This window comes from Mycena indigotica, assembly GCF_014461135.1.
Source record: "Mycena indigotica strain 171206Taipei chromosome Unknown Mind.scaff0008, whole genome shotgun sequence".
NCBI classification, from domain to species: Eukaryota; Fungi; Basidiomycota; class Agaricomycetes; order Agaricales; family Mycenaceae; genus Mycena; species Mycena indigotica.
The window spans coordinates 3,785,307-3,803,427 of record NW_023503007.1 but is presented as its reverse complement, the minus strand read 5'-3'; the positions used below and the strand labels follow the sequence as shown (position 1 = coordinate 3,803,427).

Below are 18,121 nucleotides of genomic sequence, written 5' to 3'. Positions count from 1 at the left end.
CTGAATAATAACATAGAGAACCTTTACGTTATCGTAACAGTGAGCAACACGGTGACCCCATCTGTCGCAATACCTAGAAAATGTTTAGTCCTAGCGCTGAAAACCGTGCATAGGTACCATGATTGACACTGGTGAAGTTATCTGACGATTGGTCATACCATGAGCCGGATTATGCTTACCCCTCAGACCCAGCAGGAAGCAGATTGGTAATGTTCTGCGCCGTCGTCCGATACTTCACCCGATGATGGGTTGTCTTCCCCACAGCTGCTGCAACTAGAAGGTCACGGCCCTTCGTATATCCATCGACCACAATCGTATGTCCGTCAAACACATCCTGGAGGTTGGATTGAGACGGGGCTTCTCATTAGCCACAATGGACATGGCAAACCTCTTCTTGAGAAACCCTGCCCAATGAAACATATAGATTAGACGCATATTCACCGATTGTAAGAGAGGGGCCCTACGCAAGGAAAAGGAGCGCCGCTGTTTGCAAGCGTGCCATTTTGGCGAAATACCCTACATGGTCGGCGTGAGATACTTTGTTCGCTGGATCCAAGCCAAGTAGAGCCTCGCCTAAAATGGTTTCCCCCGACGAGCGATTCCAAGCAGGTGCCTATGTCCGCGCTGCCGAAGTCCCAGCGAAGCTCGATCTGGAGAAATTGAGATAGAGTTTGTGTGTGTAGATAGAGCGGCGCAACTGTTTGGTTGACCCAGCCATTGCCGTCGCCGAGATTGGCGGATTGAGGGTCCCCTGACGAGTAAAACGTGTCAAATTACGTTTCAGCGGAAGGAGAATGCGAAGTTGCGAACCGAGGTGTTGGTGAAGACATTCAAATGAACTACCTCAAGATGTGAGCGAGAAAGATCCGCAAGACTCTAAGAGCCCTCCGTACAAGCCAATTGCTTGGGCATAATTGAGGAACCCGTCGTCGGTTAGCACCTCGGGGGAGCTGTGTCCAGATATGATGACCTATGAAGTGCCAAAGCCATCAGTCTTAACCATGTAAAGCATCGTTGTTGGACGTGCTGCAACCCACACGCACGTTCAAAGGCTCGCCGCCACCGCTTCCGGCTGTTAACCAACACCAATTGGCGAACTCGGTGTTATCTTCTTGGTTCACGACATACCGTTGTCTAACATCGACCCTCCATTGACCTTGGGATCGTAATACGCCACTTCGAGATCAGATTCCGCCTTGGGTTTGCTCGAAAAGATGCTTGAAGTCGACTGCAGTGCGAGCGAGAGCAGTTTGAACGCCAGCATGGTGGGGGTGGAATGGTGAGACCCGACGACGCGTCACAGGAAGGTTGTGATACGATCCATCGTTGGTTAATATGTAGAAGGTTCTCCGATATGTCATGGTTGGAGGAGACGGCGTCGCCTGAAAAAGGAAAAGCACATGCCCATGACGGGGGTCCCATTGATAGACTGGTGTATGTGCGATCAAGAGATCTCTGCGCCGTTTTTCAGGTACTTACAATAAGTACATGGCGAATGTTATTGTCGAGGTGTTGGTTGAGGACATAACGCCGGCGATAAACGGCGAATTGATCGCTTCGGCCGACAGGCTAACCAACTAGGGTTTCTATATTTGGAAATTCTTCCATTTGGCCAATATATGCCCAGCTACAGTCCAAATATCCTCAGACTGTATGGGTGGTGCGTTCATATTGGTCTCGGCTCGCAACAGCCAGGTTTGGGAGCTTATCCCCTGGGGCCATATCCATTACTCTCAAGCTGGCAAAATTAATCAATTCGGTGACAAAGTGTGACGGTGACACATACCACTTCACTAAAACCTCCATTTGTCGGTGAAGGCAAACTTGTGGCAAACCAAGAACAGCACATCCGTCAACAATTATACTCTGGGCCACCTCAACTGAGGCCTCGTTGCTTTCCTCTTTCCCGTATTTGACATAGAAACCCAAGTCAAACACATTCCGCGACAACACCAGAGTCTTATTCACGTCAAAGTACGTGCAGGCTCCTCCAACGGCAAGATAAACATACCCAACCTGTTTCTAGTCCTATATTGATTAATTTCCTGATCTTGGACAACTAACACCCAATGGCGGACGATAGTGCTTCAATCGACGAAATCTCAGATGATGCGCCATCCGCGCCTAACAGTGCTGGTGGACCCTCGAGTGCTGATACCTCATGGACTTCAAGAAGAGGGAAAGCGCGCTGCGACTCTTGTCGGCTTCGCAATCTAAAGGCATGTCCAGCAGAAAAATGAAAGCTCATCCAATTTAACCCAGTCATCAGTGTGACCGTGTATTACCTATTTGTAATCAATGTCGCTGGACTCCGGGCCCGGCTGGGTCAAGTTGTACATATACGCCATTGCCTACTCCAGGTGTGCGCAGGCTGTCAACTTTTGCTCTCTCGGGAGGCTCATATGTACCTTCAGCCCATCGAGGTGTCCCACGATGCGACCGGTGCGTATTTTAACCAGCTCAATGAGGACTTTTTGTTCAATTTCCTCTAGCTGTCGAGAATCCAACCTAAAGGTACATCAGCCTGGTTGCCTCTCACACGACATCTGACTGTCTTAGTGCGATAGAGCCTCTCCAGTCTGTCAATATTGTCGCGAAAGCAACATCACAGACTGTCGGTATACCCCCAAGAAACGCGCTCGGCTTCCACTTGAGCAACACTCACAAGCTCCGCGAGTCCCTTACAATGAAGGGGAAAGTGCCTCTTTCATGTTCACGAACATTTCCGGACCAAATAGCTCCTATAATCGCCCCTTCGTAAACGAAGGCAGCTCTTCCCAACCAGACAGCATGGATGTAGATCGCCCAATGCCTCCATATCCGTCTAGTTCAGCCTACGAGAAACAGGGTCTTGGACCCCCTCTGGCTCTCCTACCTGCACCTTCAGGGCCGTCCAATCTTCCAGCTCAGCAACCTTTTATTTCCCACTCTTTCCCCGAACCTCCACGAAATCAGTTCCGGGCTTGGACACATAATGCCTTCGCCCCTCTTCCCAACTACGTTCTTCGGCGCCTAACAACCATCGCCCGCGAAGACATGCCTGCTCGCGAAACCTTCGACGTTGCGCTGCAAAGATTTCGTGACCGCCTTGAAATTGAACTGCGGGAAACCGCATATCTGGCTGCGGAAGACTACGCCACAGTAGCAAACTGTCTTGCAAAGGGAAATATTAATCGCCTTTCTCCGCGCATTCGCCAATGGGCGCTGTCTCATCGCGTCTCGTCAGGCTCTAATCGATACAACCTCCTTGTTATCCCCCGCGATGCGACATTCCAGCTTTCCTCAGACAAAGAGAAAGAGCTTCTTCACGAGTATCGGGCCGAGCTTGACGACCAGCCATCCACCTCTGACAAACAAGACGACGAGCTCGCGTTCGAGCGCGTGCCTGTCGTTAATCAAATATACGACTGCTTAGTTTACGCTCACCGGGGGCACGCCTCCTCGGTCGCCGCTATCATGGAGATTCACCGTCTGGGTTTTGTGAGTTGTCTTTTCTACTCATACCGTGTTAGTCTATGTTTGCTGAGGCTAGCTATCCGACTGGGTATTTCTAGGCGACAATTACTTGGTCGATGGCGGAGATTTTCGTAAATTTGTGTCCTCTGTGCTCCAAGATCAAGGCGGCGTCGAGTCTGGCTACGAAGGTCGCGCCGACGGCTTCGACTAGCGGTGGAGGGAGCGCAAGATAGGCGAGCTGATGACTACAGAGCGGCGCACATATGGCTGATATGCTACAGGGCGTGGAATGGGACGTGAGAAACGAAAGTGATAAAAAGAAACGGAAATAGTGATGAAGCATTTGGTGAGGCTTGCATTCTTTTTCCGGCATGGCCTGTTCATGAGCAGCTTTAGGGCTTGATTGTCGGACACGCAAATGGCGGATATCTTCAGCTACTAGTTCCACCCTGATCAGTCGCTGCAAGTGGTGGGAAATGGAGTGAAACCTCATCGTACTGTCGGTGCGCAACTGTCGCACGTTCTTGGCGTTGGTTTCTGGGGAATGACATTCGCTGACGCACACCAACCTGACGAAAATCGTAAGGAGGGACAACTGGCGCGCTGGTCTTTAAGGTGCCATTTCTTCCCGCATTTTCCACACTCGAATGGGAGGAGGACGCACATATAATCCCTTCACCTCTTAGAATGGCCACATCGCTTAAAAAACGGCGTATCTCAACTCGATAATTCCAAACTCTTATGCCGCCCCATCGAGAATGTCTGTTCAAGTATCATGCAAGGCAAAGCTACACGTTGATTATTTGCCCAAATCCAGTCACCGAGTGCTTTCTCTGACTCTTGCAACCTAGAAAGGCAAGTGGGAATGGAGTCGTTTCGCTGTTGCATGCGCGCTCATCATAAATTCAACGGCATGTTGGTTGTCTGTGGGCGCAAGTCGAACAGAAGTTGAATTGGCACGTCATTCGATGACGTTTCACTTGAGCTTTCCTGCAAATCGCCGAACAAGGGTGATTCCCGTGCAACTGCACGGTGAAGTTTTGACTCTACGGGGTCAACATGGCGGCGATTTGAGAATGTTATTAGTCATGGTCAATCCCTGAATGATACAGTGTGTAGACAAAGCCAGTACACGCACAAATATTCCGCACATCGTGAAAAGCTTGCTGTATTTCATGATCGTGCCTCGTTTCTCTTATGTCAGCACATCAACGAGTACTTGTCTATCGACAGCCACGTTGCTTTTTGTGTGCGCGCAAACATGAAGGCTTCCAGCGATGTTATCATCTATGTTGGTATGATACCGGTGTCCGCAAACTATAAACAGTATCTCATTCACGTCCGATGTGACCAGATACGATGTTCTGGGATGGCACATGCTATATTACACTTTGGAATGCCACAAAGCGCCGAGTCCTCACAGTGGAGATCGTGGAGGCCTCTCGGTCATCTAATGTTGAATTTTGGAGCAGTGCAGAATTTGTGCCGGGATATATTGAGAGACTCGTCAGTAATTTGCTACTGACTTGGTACTCGATATTCATCAGTGATATAGCAGCAACAAACCGAGCTGCTCGCATCGCTAGATTTCCATCCAGGCACCAAAGCATTTCTTCTTGAAGGCAAACATGGACTACAAATCATACAGCGTCCACTTTCAAAGAAGCTTTCACTCGATTTTAAGCCACTCTGGGCTCCAGTAATACATATCAACAGTATTGAGCTTCAGTCCATCACTTGTCATAATCCACTGAAAGGCTATGGAAAATGGAAGGGAAAGGATGTGAAGCTGACTATAGCTGAAAATGGTAAGAAAAGATCCCTATTTGCATATATATTTCAATGATCAATCCAGAACGAGTAGTTGGGATGATTGAACGTGAACTTAAAGGTCATTACCTTGTCAAGGACCTTGACATATCCTTTCCCATCATTGCTCATATTTCTGATGGGGAGTCTATTATTGGATTTCTACAAGAGTTAGACCTGAGCCGGTGTCGAGTAGCTGATAAGGTGAGAGTTACAATAAATATTCTAATAAACTCATTATCAAATTATGCCTCTAGCGTGATCGTACTGCAGTGTATGCTGCTCTAGCCACACTTGAACGACATAGGATTGTGTATCCACTACAGCCTCCTATTCTCTGCCCTGAAATTGTTATCAACAAAGAAGGAAAAATTCGCTTCCGGCATGCAACATTTTTTAGGTCTTTTGCTGGGTATGATGATGAAGCTTTTGAAGCAGCTTGCCAAAAATATCATTGGAATAATATTTCATATCACTTTGACAAAATTCCAGTTGATCTTAGATCTTTCAATCATATGATTGACCTTGCTTGGGATAGCAGCACTGTTCGTGTGATTGAAATTCCACATATTTCAACACATATTTCAGTTAAACTGCCTTATACAATACGCAAGGCATTGATGAAATCACCCTCAGTCTCAGCTGAAAATCAGGGCAATTTGAAATCACGACATTATCATTATGATGCCTCTGCTAAGAAAAAGGCTAATGATGTCCCTCTTTCAAAACCAAATATCCCAGTATCTATTAGCTCAAAGTCCTTGAAGTTGGTGAGCCAGAGTGTTATATCCGGGAATGAGTGCTTTAGAGAGGAAATAACAGCATCAATAACTGAAGTATAGCCCTGTAGATATGTATTCTGATATGCTTCAACATGCTTATCAGTTATGAGTTGAATGAATATACTACTCAATGGCAGTGCTTACAGTGGTTTTGCAGAGGCACTACTTAATTGTAAGTCTATTCATGGCATATAGTAGTAACAAGCCACCCCTAGCTATACCTAAAGTTAGTCTCATACTTGTGGTAGCTCACACTAGGGGCATGGCCCATGGTGGTAACCTGGCTACCACCACTGTTGTGGTAGCCAGGTGCCACATGTCAAACATGAGGTGGATGATGGCCTCGGCATATGATAATGACTCGTTGATAAGATTATCTCAATCTATTCTCTGTAAAAGAAGTGTAGCAAGGTTCTATGGCTAATGATTATTGGAGAGAAAGCCCCACATCCTTAAGATTTATCCTTATAGCTTCTCTCTGATAAATAATCAGGTTGTGAGAAGCTTTTCCCTGCTTTTTACAAGGTAACTAATGCTTAAAATAATGCAGAAAGACTGTGATCCTACTGGTAGGGAGCTTGGGGGAGGTGGGGAGCATGTATTTGACCTAGAATATGAAGATCTTCCTACTAGAGGTTTCTGTATTGGTTGTAGAGTAAAATAATATGATATTATCATCAAAATACATAGAATTGATAACTACAATACATCCCTTTCTATAATAAATCCTCACAACATCATAACAGCTCTGGAATCTGAAGCATGAAAGCCATCAGACATAAAGCTGAGTATAAATTATTTGATCTTCTCAGCCTAGTCATTGTATGACATGTTTTCACACGACTGACATGAGGTGAAGGGTTGGTACACTGTCAGCACTATGGTGGTGGTAACCTGTGTAGAAGACTCAGTCGTGGATGGGAAACGACTCTATAGGAAGCTACCTGTAGAAGACTACAATGATAAGTAGGTAGCTACAGAATGAATGGAACGGCATACCTCAGTCGTGGATGGGAAACGACTGAGGAGCACGTGACATCGGTCCGGAATATCTCCTGCCCGGCATATCCCATGCACGGGCCACCCATACTGCATCGCGCCTATATCGCGCTCTCCAACAACCTGGTTACAACCATGGACTATGCCCCCAGTGTCATCTGCTGGTGGCTGGACCATGTGACTGTGGGGACCACTGCCAAAATAGGCAAATGTCACACATGTCACGGTTGGTCAGTCCATCCCTTAAAAAATTTAGTGTATATGTTCCTTAAATAATTTTTTTTCTTTCTTCCCCCTGGGCTATATGACAACTTGCTAACTGACTGGGATATCTACATAAGTATCGTTCTTAAATTTCTGATTGTCTCGTATATCCTGAATCCAGCCAAGATATGCTTGATGAGATCCAAATTCTGAATCTCCTCCTACTAGCAACCAGCTCACAACCTGCTGGTGCATATACGAGTCGCAGCCATTCTGGGCCACCCAGACACGTCAGTTGACTCAGAGGAGTTGGCGGAATCAACCACTGGCATGTGGATGAAGTACTGAGGAGCTATTCAAACGCGGGAAGTACCTACAGAAAAACTGCCCCATAGTGTCCAATTCACCACAGAAGCGGGAGCGCACATGGGCGGCTCCTGCATATCTCTTCTTTGATGACCCTCTACAGACTGTCGACATTGGCAACTGCCTTTGTGATGGAGACGGTAGAATACAGCCCCCGTGCCCACAATTGCCCATTCCGAGACGAAATGACAAGCGGCCGCGCGGCTCCGCGCGGAGGGGGACCACTACCAAGCCGCAACCCTAGTAAGTTCAGTTTGAGTCAGACTCAAAGGCCGTAATGCATATGAGTCGATGCATATTTTAGGGTAAGCAGGCTCGACTGAATGGTGTCCCTACAGATAATTTCGGACTTGATTATCGAGCCGCTAAAAACCTACATTCTTGTGGCGCGTGGTAGTCACATGATCGCTCATCTTCGCTCATCCGTCGTTCCATCATGACCCAATCTGCTCGTCCACCGTCAAGACTCGTCCCCCCTGCGCCTCTCGGTCCTCTGACGTCGTCCATATGTCAGTAGATTCATGCTCTGGTCGCCCGTGGCTCCATTATTCTTGCCGAGCATCCGGCTGGCAGCAACTTCTCTCAAGATCAATTGTTTTGGTGCAAGAAACCTGCGAAAGCGACTGAGGCGATTTGCCCAGTAACAGAGTCCAAGATCCCCCGAACGACAGCAAGCTTACCTATGTCCAGGAGGAATACTTGTTCCACTATATCAAGGAGGGCGGGTTGACGTCCTTGGTCATGGCGGATGATTCGGCAGGATGGTGAATGCCTTGCTGATGATTTCTGCTAGATTATCCACAATCCTGGATCCTTTGCTGATATGATTATATGTGCTTGCCGGGACCCATTCCACTCCACTTTCAGTGCGCAATAACCCTGCCACTATTTCGGTGATTTAACGTTGCTTTCCAGGTCCCTGCGTTTAAATTGACTGGCGCATTCACTTTACCAACCTCAGTTCCTGTTACTGCTACTCTCGTAGTTTTCAGCAAACAAATCAAGAGAGATTCCTCCCGACGGACAATCCCAACGCAGTTATTGACGGTATCAATAAAGTTTACGGGCTGGAAGGCGCCCTCTTTGGTGCTGGCGTCTCCTCTTCCATCATCCCACTGATTCTACCAGAACGCTGTCTCCCAACAAGGGGAGCCTGAGCCTGAGCAATACAGCATCTGGCTCTACTACGAGCCAGTCGAACAGCGCTACTTCATCTCAACGAGTAGTGTCAACCTCCAACTGGATATTCGACGCGTCGGTGCTGCCAGTGCTAGACCCTGGTGGCTGTGGAATGGTAACCCATCTACCTGCACCATATCATACCCGTAGCGTCTCGCAGAAAACTGCAGATACTATTCACGACTGTTGAATGATGTACTTATTCTTTGTACTTTCACGATCTTCGACTGTACTACTAGTAGTAACGAACGTCGAATCTGGTCTTGCCCTGATTGAATATTCTTTTCCCGTCGATCATCGTGACACGTGAAAGTACTTCTTGCTCTCTCTCCCACCGTCCTTAATCCCGTTCTCAAAATTGTTCTCGCCCTCTATTATATAACGGTTATACTTGCCTCGATGACGCGTCGTTTTACGTGCAAGTTATCGACAAAGCCAACTCGGCAGCCTACGTGGCGACGCTGCACCAGTCGTCAAGGCCGAAATCCTCTACTCTTTGCCGATCTGGATGATGTGTTCAAGTCGTCTTCGGCGCCCAGGACTAGCAGCGTGGCACGTGTCCCTCGAGATATAAAGCTCTGCAGTGATTCTCAATGAGGTTCACGGCCCAGCATCATGATGTCTACTATTGATTCCCTCCTCAGCCAGCTGCGCACAGCCATCGCTGCTGGCGAAGCCGCGGCGCGAAACGAAGCGCTTGACGCCCTCCGTAGCCTACAGCTATCGCTCGAAACACCGCAGGACACGCTCTTCCGGTTGACGAACACGCATTTGGAGATCGCGATGACGCGGATCGGCCAAGACCTGGGCGTCTACGAATCGCTTGTCGAGGCTGGAGCACAAGGACTCGGCGTGAAGGGTCTGGCGGAAAAGACTGGCGGTGCCCCCGTTCTGCTTGGTACACATGTTTCTTTATCCGAAAACGAGCACAAATGCTGATTCGGTGTAGCTCGAATCTTGCGGTATCTTGCCTCGGTCGGCCAGATTTCACAGCTCTCCTCCGAAATATTCGGTGCCAACGACATGACGCGTATGCTTGCCGCGCCAGGCTATCGCGGCGCAGTCTACCACCAATTTAACAACATCGGTCCCGTCCTCCAGGCGCTGCCCGACTTCCTCAAAGAGACCAAATACGCCGATGTCGACGATGCTGCGAAAACGGCTGCCCAGAAGGCCTACGACACTGATCTCCCGATGTTCCAGTACCTGCCACGCTTCCCTGAACGATTTGGTCCTTTGCAGCAGGCGATGTCTGTGTTGCCGCAGGGCCAGACCCAATGGTTCAAGATTTTTGATTTCGAGAAGGAACTATCCTTGAGTGGCGGAGCAAACGACAGCGCGCCAGCCCTGGTCGATGTTGGCGGAGGCTTCGGACAACAATGCCTTGCGCTTCTCAAAGCATTCCCGCAACTTGACGGGAAACTTGTGTTGCAGGATCTCCCACAGACATTGGGCCATCTTCCACCTGGCGCTCTACCAGCTGGCTTGAAGACGATGGCCCATAACTTCTTCGAGGCTCAGCCTGAAACGACGCGCAACGCACGCTTTTACTACCTGCGTGCAATTATGCACGACTGGCCAGACGACAAATGCGTGGAGATCCTCGGTCATCTCAAAGATGCTTTTGGCCCCGGGTCGAAAATTCTGATCGACGAAGCGGTTTTGCCTGACATTGGCGCCCATTGGTACGCTACCTCGGCCGATATGACCATGATGTCGTCATTGGGGGCAAGAGAGCGGACGAAAACCGAGTGGGAGGCGCTGATCTCGAAGGCTGGGTTAAAGATACTGGGTTTAACGACGTATTTCCCAAGGCTCGAGTCGAGTATCATCGTGGTTGGTATTTAACTTCTGCTAAACGGATAGATAAGGCCATATTGGATATAAGAACTGAAACCTACCGTTATAGCTTCAGACGATTTGACGACTCAGTTACCTCTTCTACACCCCGAGCCAACGCCTGCTGCTGCTCCTGTTCTGCGTATATCTGCATCGTCTGCAAAGATTGTTAACAAACTTGAAGCTTTTGAAATGAAAAATACTTGCATGTTGATACACTGCCCACGCATAACGAACCACGTTCGCTTCATGGTCCGAGCCTGGTCCAAGTTTTTCAAGAACTTGTTCAACGGTCAGTAGATACGACTCGTAGTTGACCTCGTCTGGCATTCCGGTTCCCTCTTCTCGGACCTAGCTATACAGTTCAGGTTCAAGAGTAAAGTCCAGAGAGATCAGCGCACCGCGTCAATGGGAATCCAGCCTGCGTACCAGAACGAAAGATACTCCCCCGGCGGACTCAGTGTGTTGTTGTGGAATGATTTACGCCTAGCGTATGCGTGCGTGGTGATCATAAGGGGCTCGCAGTTCGGACGGTTGCGACTTTCTGGATCGGACGGCGGACTCGGCGCGTGCGTTCCTGTGTAGAGCGGCAAAGACTTGACACGGAAACCTGACTGAAAGTGGTTGAATCGGATTTCAAGGGGATTGGGGGTAAGGTAGGGATTTACCTCTTCATATGCTTCTCTCAGTGCGGCTTGCTCGAGCGATTCGCCGACATCTTTTCTAGGTCTTGGGTCACCAATTGTCGGGGAAAAACGACGACCCGGTAACGTACCTCCCGCGTGGCAAGAACCAGTACTTCTTCTCCTTCTCGTGGCAGAGGACGATTTTGTTTGTTTCCTCCTGGAAGATCACCATCCCGGCGCCGAGCAGCAAGTTCATGCTGGCAAACGCGCTGTTTGGCACTGCTGCCGTCGACCACTCAGACATGGGAGGAGCAGCATTTCCAGCTGAATGATGAGTTGTGCTATGGCGGGCCCCGCCGGCGCGACGGCGATTGAAGAAAAACATTGTGGTGGTCAAGGACGGAACCGTCGCGGAGTCAAATCCAGTACCGTGACGTCATGTCAATCAACCGGCCCGCTGCACAAACAAGTTGCCAGCGAGAGCCATCGAGCGACGATGTGAGCGTGAGGTGTGTAAACGCGCAAATTCAAGTCGAAGGGGAGCTATCGAGAATTAGCCTTCGTCGCAAAAGGTTGGCAAAAGGTCGCAAATGACTGGGATGTTGCCAATAAGCGACGGTGTGTCACAGTCTGTCTGGACTCTCGAGACTCTGAATATGAATCTGTCAATGCCAACTCACTCACGCCGCCGCCCAGAGCGCCTACGGCTGAACGGGCAAGATACCGAGGAACAGCACCAAAGAACAGCGGGAAAAGGAGTATATTACGCGCAATGTAATGGCTACCATACAATAATGTAAAGGCCAAATAACGGGGAAAAAAAAAAAAAAAATGCCAACTCACCACACCGTTACTTGTTGTTCTTACACATAGTAAAGCATTCAATCTGGTCCAGGACCGTCCAGGTAATACTCAAGTCATGCACGACGAATTGCCTCGGCACGCTTGATTGGCTTCACGCGGCGTCAAGGCTAAATTTGAGCCAGCCGAGCCGACATGTCATTGCTCGTGACCAAATGCAACGCTTCCTATTGGCTGACGCATTTGTGTTGCCTCTGATCAGGCTATTCTTATTTTTGTACTTAAAGTCCATGACGCGTAGCGGCATGGCTCCTCGAGACTCGTTGTTGGATGCACTTTTTCAAGTTTTTCCACCCGCCACCTGCGCCTCCAGCATTTGGCAAAGGGAAAACTGTCCCAGAGCGCTCATCGTCGTGCGTGCAGCCATTTTTGCAGCCCTATCATACAAGACCGCTGAAAATCTCTGTGAAGGTTCCTAAACCAACTTGTCGTTCATTGGATTGGCCCTTTTCTCGATGTTGGATTCTCCCGTCCCTTAGAGAAAGATGGTGTGTGACCAATCAATCCCAATCCTTTACAAGGCCAGCTAATGCGCTGAAGATTTATGGGAGCTACCTACGGATCGTCTTACTGGCGCCACAGCCGACGTACTCGAGGCCCGGTTCTATTCGCGCTGCCCACCTGAACAACGACCGAGCGCCTTCCGCGACACACCGGAGGAATCACGGCACAGTCACGAGAGCGAGGCCGCTTCGACGACCGTCGAGGACAAGGAAAAGCAGACACCGTCCACGGAAAATGAGAAAACTTCGGCCCCAACGAAGCCACGGCGCTTCTGGCAACGCAAGCCCAGAAAACTTCATGACTCCTCACTGTTCCGTGCCGTCCACCACACCTTCCTCGTTCGTATCTGGGCCGGAGGAATGCTCAAACTTATTGCGGATACATTACGAACTACTTCACCGCTCGTGAACAAGGCGCTATTAACATGGCTTGCCGAGTCATACGTTTACCACCGTGCAACCGACGAGCAAAAAGCGCTGTTTCCCAAGCCGCCTAGAGGCATTGGTTATGGAATTGGTTTGGGCATTGTGCTGTTTGCAATGCAAGGTATGTCCTTCTCAACCTTTTTTTTGATGCGCAGCCGCTGACTGGATCTAAAGAAATAGCGAGCTTGATGACAAACCATTCCCAGCAAAGTATGTGTGCATGCGGTAGGCGCTGTTATCTCTGACACTCAAACAATCTCCAGCCATGATGGCGGTCGGACTTTCGGTACGAACAGGTATAATTGGCGCGGTCTTCCGCAAATCCCTTCGACTTTCTGGGAGAGCGCGTCTTGAACATTCTGTTGGCCAAACTACAACAATCATTTCGACAGACGCATCACGGTTGGACCGGTTCTGTCAATTCGGCCACAAGTAAGTCATTTGATGTGTACAGATTACCAGTTTGACCTCGAATAGTGTTTGGGTGTCCCCGATCCAAGTACTTCATTCCCTTGGCCCTATTTCGAGTTTGATGAGCCTATAGATCATCGTTGGGGTTGGTCTCCTGCTCGGGAATGTCAGAATCTTCCCGCTGCTATGCTTCATTTTACCAATATTTTTCGTAGCTCGGCTATTCTGCCCTTGTCGGACTCGGGGTGCTCCTCCTCGGATTCCCCCTGCAAGTCATACTTGTCCGAATCATGTTCAAACAGCGCACGAAGGGCGTCAAAATCACCGACACTCGCGTCCGTTTGACCAACGAGGTGTTGCAAGGCATTCGTCTTATCAAGTACTATGCCTGGGAGGGTTTCTATACTCAGCAGATTGGTTCCCTGCGAGAACGAGAGATCGCAACTGTTCGAAAGATGGCGTACGTTGGGTATTTTTTTTGTTGTTTTGGTGCTTATCGCCTCGATTAACTAGGATTGCTCGCGCAGCCATGATTGGTATCATAACTGTCATTCCTGTGTTAGCTTCCGTTTTGTCATTTGTGCGTATATTCCATCTTGATCCCCAGACCCCCATCTGAAGAGGATGTAGATTACGTATGCGCTGAGTGGCCACAATCTCGACATTGCCATCATCTTCAGTTCACTCCAATTCTTCAATGTGGGCTTACTTCTTGTCCTCGAGAGGTGTCTCAAAGCTATAACTGACAGATTATCCGCATGCCGCTCGCATTCATCCCTTTCGTCCTGTCCGCCTTGTCTGATGCACTGGTGGCCTTCAGGCGAATAGGCGCCTTCCTTACCGCAGAGGAGCTACCCGAGCCATACCTCATCGCAGACACTCAAACAAACGCAGTCGATGTTGACGCTAGTTTTACTTGGGAGACAGTAGAGAAGCTTGATGGATCCAAGTTCGGTGCAAAGAAGGGCAAAGGCCCCGGAGGTGGCAAGGGGAAGAAGAGTGGCAAGGACATCAAGAAGAGCAGATCAGTGCTTCCAACTACGAGTTCTGATCCTGCCAGCGGCGCAGTCACCCCTGCCGAAGAGGAAAAGCCTTTCGAACTGAAGAATTTAAAGATGACCGTCCCTCGAGGTGCATTTATCGCGATCGTTGGACGCGTCGGTTCTGGCAAGGTCGTCCAGTCCTCCGTTTATGGAAATCCAAACTAAACTCTCGGAACAGAGCTCTATTCTACAAGCACTGATTGGCGAAATGCGCAAAACGGAGGGAACTGTCCGATTTGGTGGGTCCATCGCATATGTGCCGCAGACAGCATGGATTCGGAATGCAACCCTGCGACAGAATATTGTGTTTGGGCAAAAAGACGACGAAGACAAGTAAGCTGGAATCACCGATATAACTTGACTGGGTATTGACAAGCCTAATTAAGGTTCCGTGAAGTTGTCGCTGCATGTAGCTTGGAACATGACTTAGAAGTGTTGCCACACGGAGAAGACACCGAGATCGGAGAGAGAGGTATCAATCTCTCTGGTGGCCAAAAGGTTATTTTTTTTGATTTAGTATTCACCAAAATTTTCCTCACCGCCGTTTCAGGCCAGAGTTTCGCTCGCTCGCGCTTCTTACTCGCCTGCCGAGATAATCCTTCTTGATGATCCGCTTAGTGCCGTCGGTATGATGACATCCAAGTAAAACTCGAAGTCAGGTATTGATAGTACTTGACAGACTCTTATGTTGGTAAGGCCATCCTCGACAGATGCATTCTGCATGGCCCTCTTGCGAACCGCACCCGTGTTCTTGTCACTCATGCCTTGCACGTTCTCGATAAGGCAGACTACATATATGCAAGTGTCTCGAATTCGTCTTCTCCCAAGCTAACAATATCTAGGTCATGGATAATGGAACTATCAAAGAACAAGGAACTTACCAAGTAGAAATCATCCATCGCTGTTGTCCCGAGCTCATTTTGCCCAGACCCTGCTCAAGGATGGTATCGTATTTTCGAAACTGATGGAAGAATACGGCAGTTTGGAAGCCGAGAAAGAAAAGGAGGCGGCCAAAGGAAAGAAGGCCACCACCGAATCCGAACAGGACGACCCCAAAAAAGAGCAAGCGGCGTTGATGCAAACCGAAGAACGTAATACTGGTGCAGTTTCATGGGCAACCTATGGACAGTATCTCAAATACGGAGGGGGTCTTACATGGGCCCCTCTCATTTTGGGCTTGCTTACGCTTTCCCAAGGGGCACAAGGTCTGTTTTTCGTTTCAGCTCCAGTTCTCCTTCGCTCATCACATGTCCAGTGTTGAACACGCTCTGGCTGGGATTTTGGACCGGCGGGACTATATCTGGTTTCACTCAAGGCCAATACATTGCCGTCTATGCTGGTATGGGAGCTGCAATGGGTGTCTTCAGTTTCCTGCTTTCATTTGCTTTCGCGTGCGTGATCTGATTTGTCCGCATCATCATGTGATCTGATTGCACCGTCATTATAGTCTCGTCAGTTTGATGGCGAGTTTGCGGCTCTTCAAAGCAGCTTTAGCTCATGTTCTACGCTCGCCGACTTCTTTCTTCGATACCACACCTATGGGTAAGTCACTCAAACATGCCGCTGTTGATTGACTGAGTCGTGTTTGTTAGGACGCATCCTTTCTCGACTTGTGAAAGATCAAGACACTTTAGACAACGAATTGTCCATGAATACATTCCAAGTATGGCTTCAGTTTGTCTCCCTGAGTGGTACTGAATGTTATATAGCTATTAACAACGTTTAGCTCTGTCCTCGGGACAGTCGCCTTGGTGTTTTATACCTTCCCCTACTTGGGCATCATCTTTGCGCCGATGATTGTGCTCTACTATATGATCTCATCATATTACCGGCGTTCTTCGGTTGAAACAAAACGTTTGGATTCGTTGATGCGTTCTGCTCTTTACGCGTCCTATACTGGTGCGTCCATGCACGCGATGGCTAGTGCGCGGTTGACAACGATTGGTAGAAACTTTGACGGGTTTATCGACGATTCGCGCATACAGGGACCAATCCGACTCCATTAAACACGCAGAGCAGGGTCTAGACATGGAAAATAGGGCATACTACATGACCATCACTTGTGTGTGATTTTGTTCCTTCTCTTCTCCACCTCTAATCTCCGGTAGTGCAAATGTGGCTCGGGTTGCGTCTCGATGTGTTTGGGAACGTTCTTATCCTTGGTATCGCTCTATTTGCCGCTGGATTGCAAGTCGCTTCTTTCGTCTTCAATGTCCGTTAACCAAGTAAATCCCAGCCGGACTTCCGTTGATCCTAGCAAGATCGGTGTTGTGCTATCGTACAGTCTCAGCAGTAAGTATAGTTAGCTTTGTTGGGCCAGACCGACTTAAACGATATTGTAGTCACTCAGGTCTTCTGTTGGTTCATCGCTGGATCATACCGCCGCATTCTAACCCTCTTGTAGCCCAAATGGTCGCTCTATTTGCGACAAATGAGCAAAATATGAACTCTGTCGAGCGTCTCGTCACATACGCCGAACTCCCCGCAGAGGGTGCTGCCACAACACCGAACGATCCACCTGCGACATGGCCTGACCAAGGCGAAATCATGTTCAAAAATGTCAAAATGGCGTATCGCGAGGGCCTCCCCCTGGTATTGAAGGGCATCAGTTTCGATATCAAACCTGGGGAAAAGGTGGGGATCGTTGGTCGGACCGGCGCAGGTCAGATCGTTAGTTTTATAAGCAAGTCATTTTCTAAGACTATTTCAGGGAAGAGCTCTCTCCTCCAAGTACTCTTCAGGATGGTCGAGGTCCAATCTGGTCAAGTTGATATTGATGGACGCAACATTCGAGACGTCGGACTTGATACGCTGCGAGGAAGACTTGCTTTGGTCCCGCAAGACTCGGTTTTATTCCTTGGGACCCTCCGGGAAAACTTGTATGTTCAATGCTACCATTGAGGGCCGGCTGCTTAACTGATTTCTTTCCCAGAGACCCACAAAACTCTAAAACGGATACTGAGCTGATATCCGTCCTCCAGCGAGCTTGGCTGTTACCCCGGCCTGGCGAAGCCCCAGACCCAATTGCTGAGGCCAAATTTAGTTTAGACTCTAAAATTGGCGATGAGGGTGTGTTTTCATCTCGTCTGTCTGTACGCATGCTGATGTCTTACCTACAGGCTCAAATTACAGCGCTGGTGAAAAACAACTTCTCGCGCTGTGCCGAGCCCTCGTCAAAAACAGCCCCATCATTATACTTGACGAGGCCACGAGCAGTGTTGATGTCGAGACCGACGCTAAGCTCCAGCGGACAATCCGCACCGAGTTTGCGTCCTCGACGCTCCTTTGCATTGCTCATCGGCTTAATACCATCGGTGAGTTGGGCAGCGTTGTTTTTTATCCCATCAACTGATAAGATCCCCGAAGCTTATTACGATCGTATCTTGGTCATGGACCAGGGCCAAGTTGTGGAGTTTGACACGGTGCTCAATCTGTTTGACAGAGAAGAGTCTATTTTCCGTTCGCTTTGTGACGAAGCCAACCTTTCAAGGGCAGATATTCTTCGGATAAGGGCTGAGGAAGTTAGTCCTTAGCTCGGTTATCAAGGAAGTTAGAGTAAGGTATTGTACGATCATAATGAGTAATGTAGTTCGTAGATACATGCATCGAATTGCTCT

At 48.9% G+C, this 18,121-nt stretch overlaps 4 protein-coding genes across 4 annotated transcripts; 2 read left to right on the top strand and 2 right to left on the bottom strand.

The window, feature by feature from the left end:
• Nucleotides 1-23: 23 nt before the first annotated feature.
• On the bottom strand, nt 24-1,264 carry MIND_00967200 (uncharacterized protein; the record flags this gene model as incomplete). The annotated part of the gene is made up of 10 exons (XM_037366285.1): nt 24-73; nt 118-128; nt 180-334; nt 389-460; nt 516-650; nt 699-751; nt 811-839; nt 894-970; nt 1,044-1,072; nt 1,129-1,264. The coding sequence occupies 10 exons, from the start codon at nt 1,262-1,264 to the stop codon at nt 24-26; spliced, it is 747 nt and encodes a 248-aa protein (XP_037217697.1).
• An 805-nt stretch (nt 1,265-2,069) lies between these two features.
• On the top strand, nt 2,070-3,909 carry MIND_00967100 (uncharacterized protein; the record flags this gene model as incomplete). Its single annotated transcript, XM_037366284.1, has 10 exons — nt 2,070-2,219; nt 2,270-2,360; nt 2,415-2,442; nt 2,493-2,514; nt 2,560-3,480; nt 3,555-3,587; nt 3,668-3,689; nt 3,738-3,752; nt 3,789-3,802; nt 3,853-3,909. 10 exons carry the CDS (start codon nt 2,070-2,072, stop codon nt 3,907-3,909), a joined length of 1,353 nt encoding a protein of 450 aa, XP_037217696.1.
• A 6,789-nt stretch (nt 3,910-10,698) lies between these two features.
• On the bottom strand, nt 10,699-11,645 carry MIND_00966900 (Nudix hydrolase domain-containing protein; the record flags this gene model as incomplete). The annotated part of the gene is made up of 5 exons (XM_037366283.1): nt 10,699-10,791; nt 10,842-10,985; nt 11,036-11,248; nt 11,303-11,357; nt 11,410-11,645. The coding sequence occupies 5 exons, from the start codon at nt 11,643-11,645 to the stop codon at nt 10,699-10,701; spliced, it is 741 nt and encodes a 246-aa protein (XP_037217695.1).
• A 710-nt stretch (nt 11,646-12,355) lies between these two features.
• Nucleotides 12,356-18,037, top strand: MIND_00966800 (Multidrug resistance-associated ABC transporter protein; the record flags this gene model as incomplete). The annotated part of the gene is made up of 30 exons (XM_037366282.1): nt 12,356-12,474; nt 12,533-12,609; nt 12,662-13,171; nt 13,225-13,260; nt 13,314-13,482; nt 13,528-13,549; nt 13,595-13,627; nt 13,677-13,921; nt 13,975-14,041; nt 14,092-14,160; nt 14,211-14,633; nt 14,683-14,837; nt 14,891-15,002; nt 15,055-15,130; nt 15,184-15,308; nt 15,347-15,388; nt 15,433-15,709; nt 15,760-15,895; nt 15,952-16,046; nt 16,097-16,167; nt 16,214-16,403; nt 16,453-16,566; nt 16,613-16,716; nt 16,766-16,796; nt 16,847-16,861; nt 16,909-17,166; nt 17,215-17,383; nt 17,437-17,573; nt 17,624-17,818; nt 17,871-18,037. Exons 1-30 carry the CDS (start codon nt 12,392-12,394, stop codon nt 18,035-18,037), a joined length of 4,203 nt encoding a protein of 1,400 aa, XP_037217694.1. The 5' UTR covers nt 12,356-12,391.
• Nucleotides 18,038-18,121: the final 84 nt, after the last annotated feature.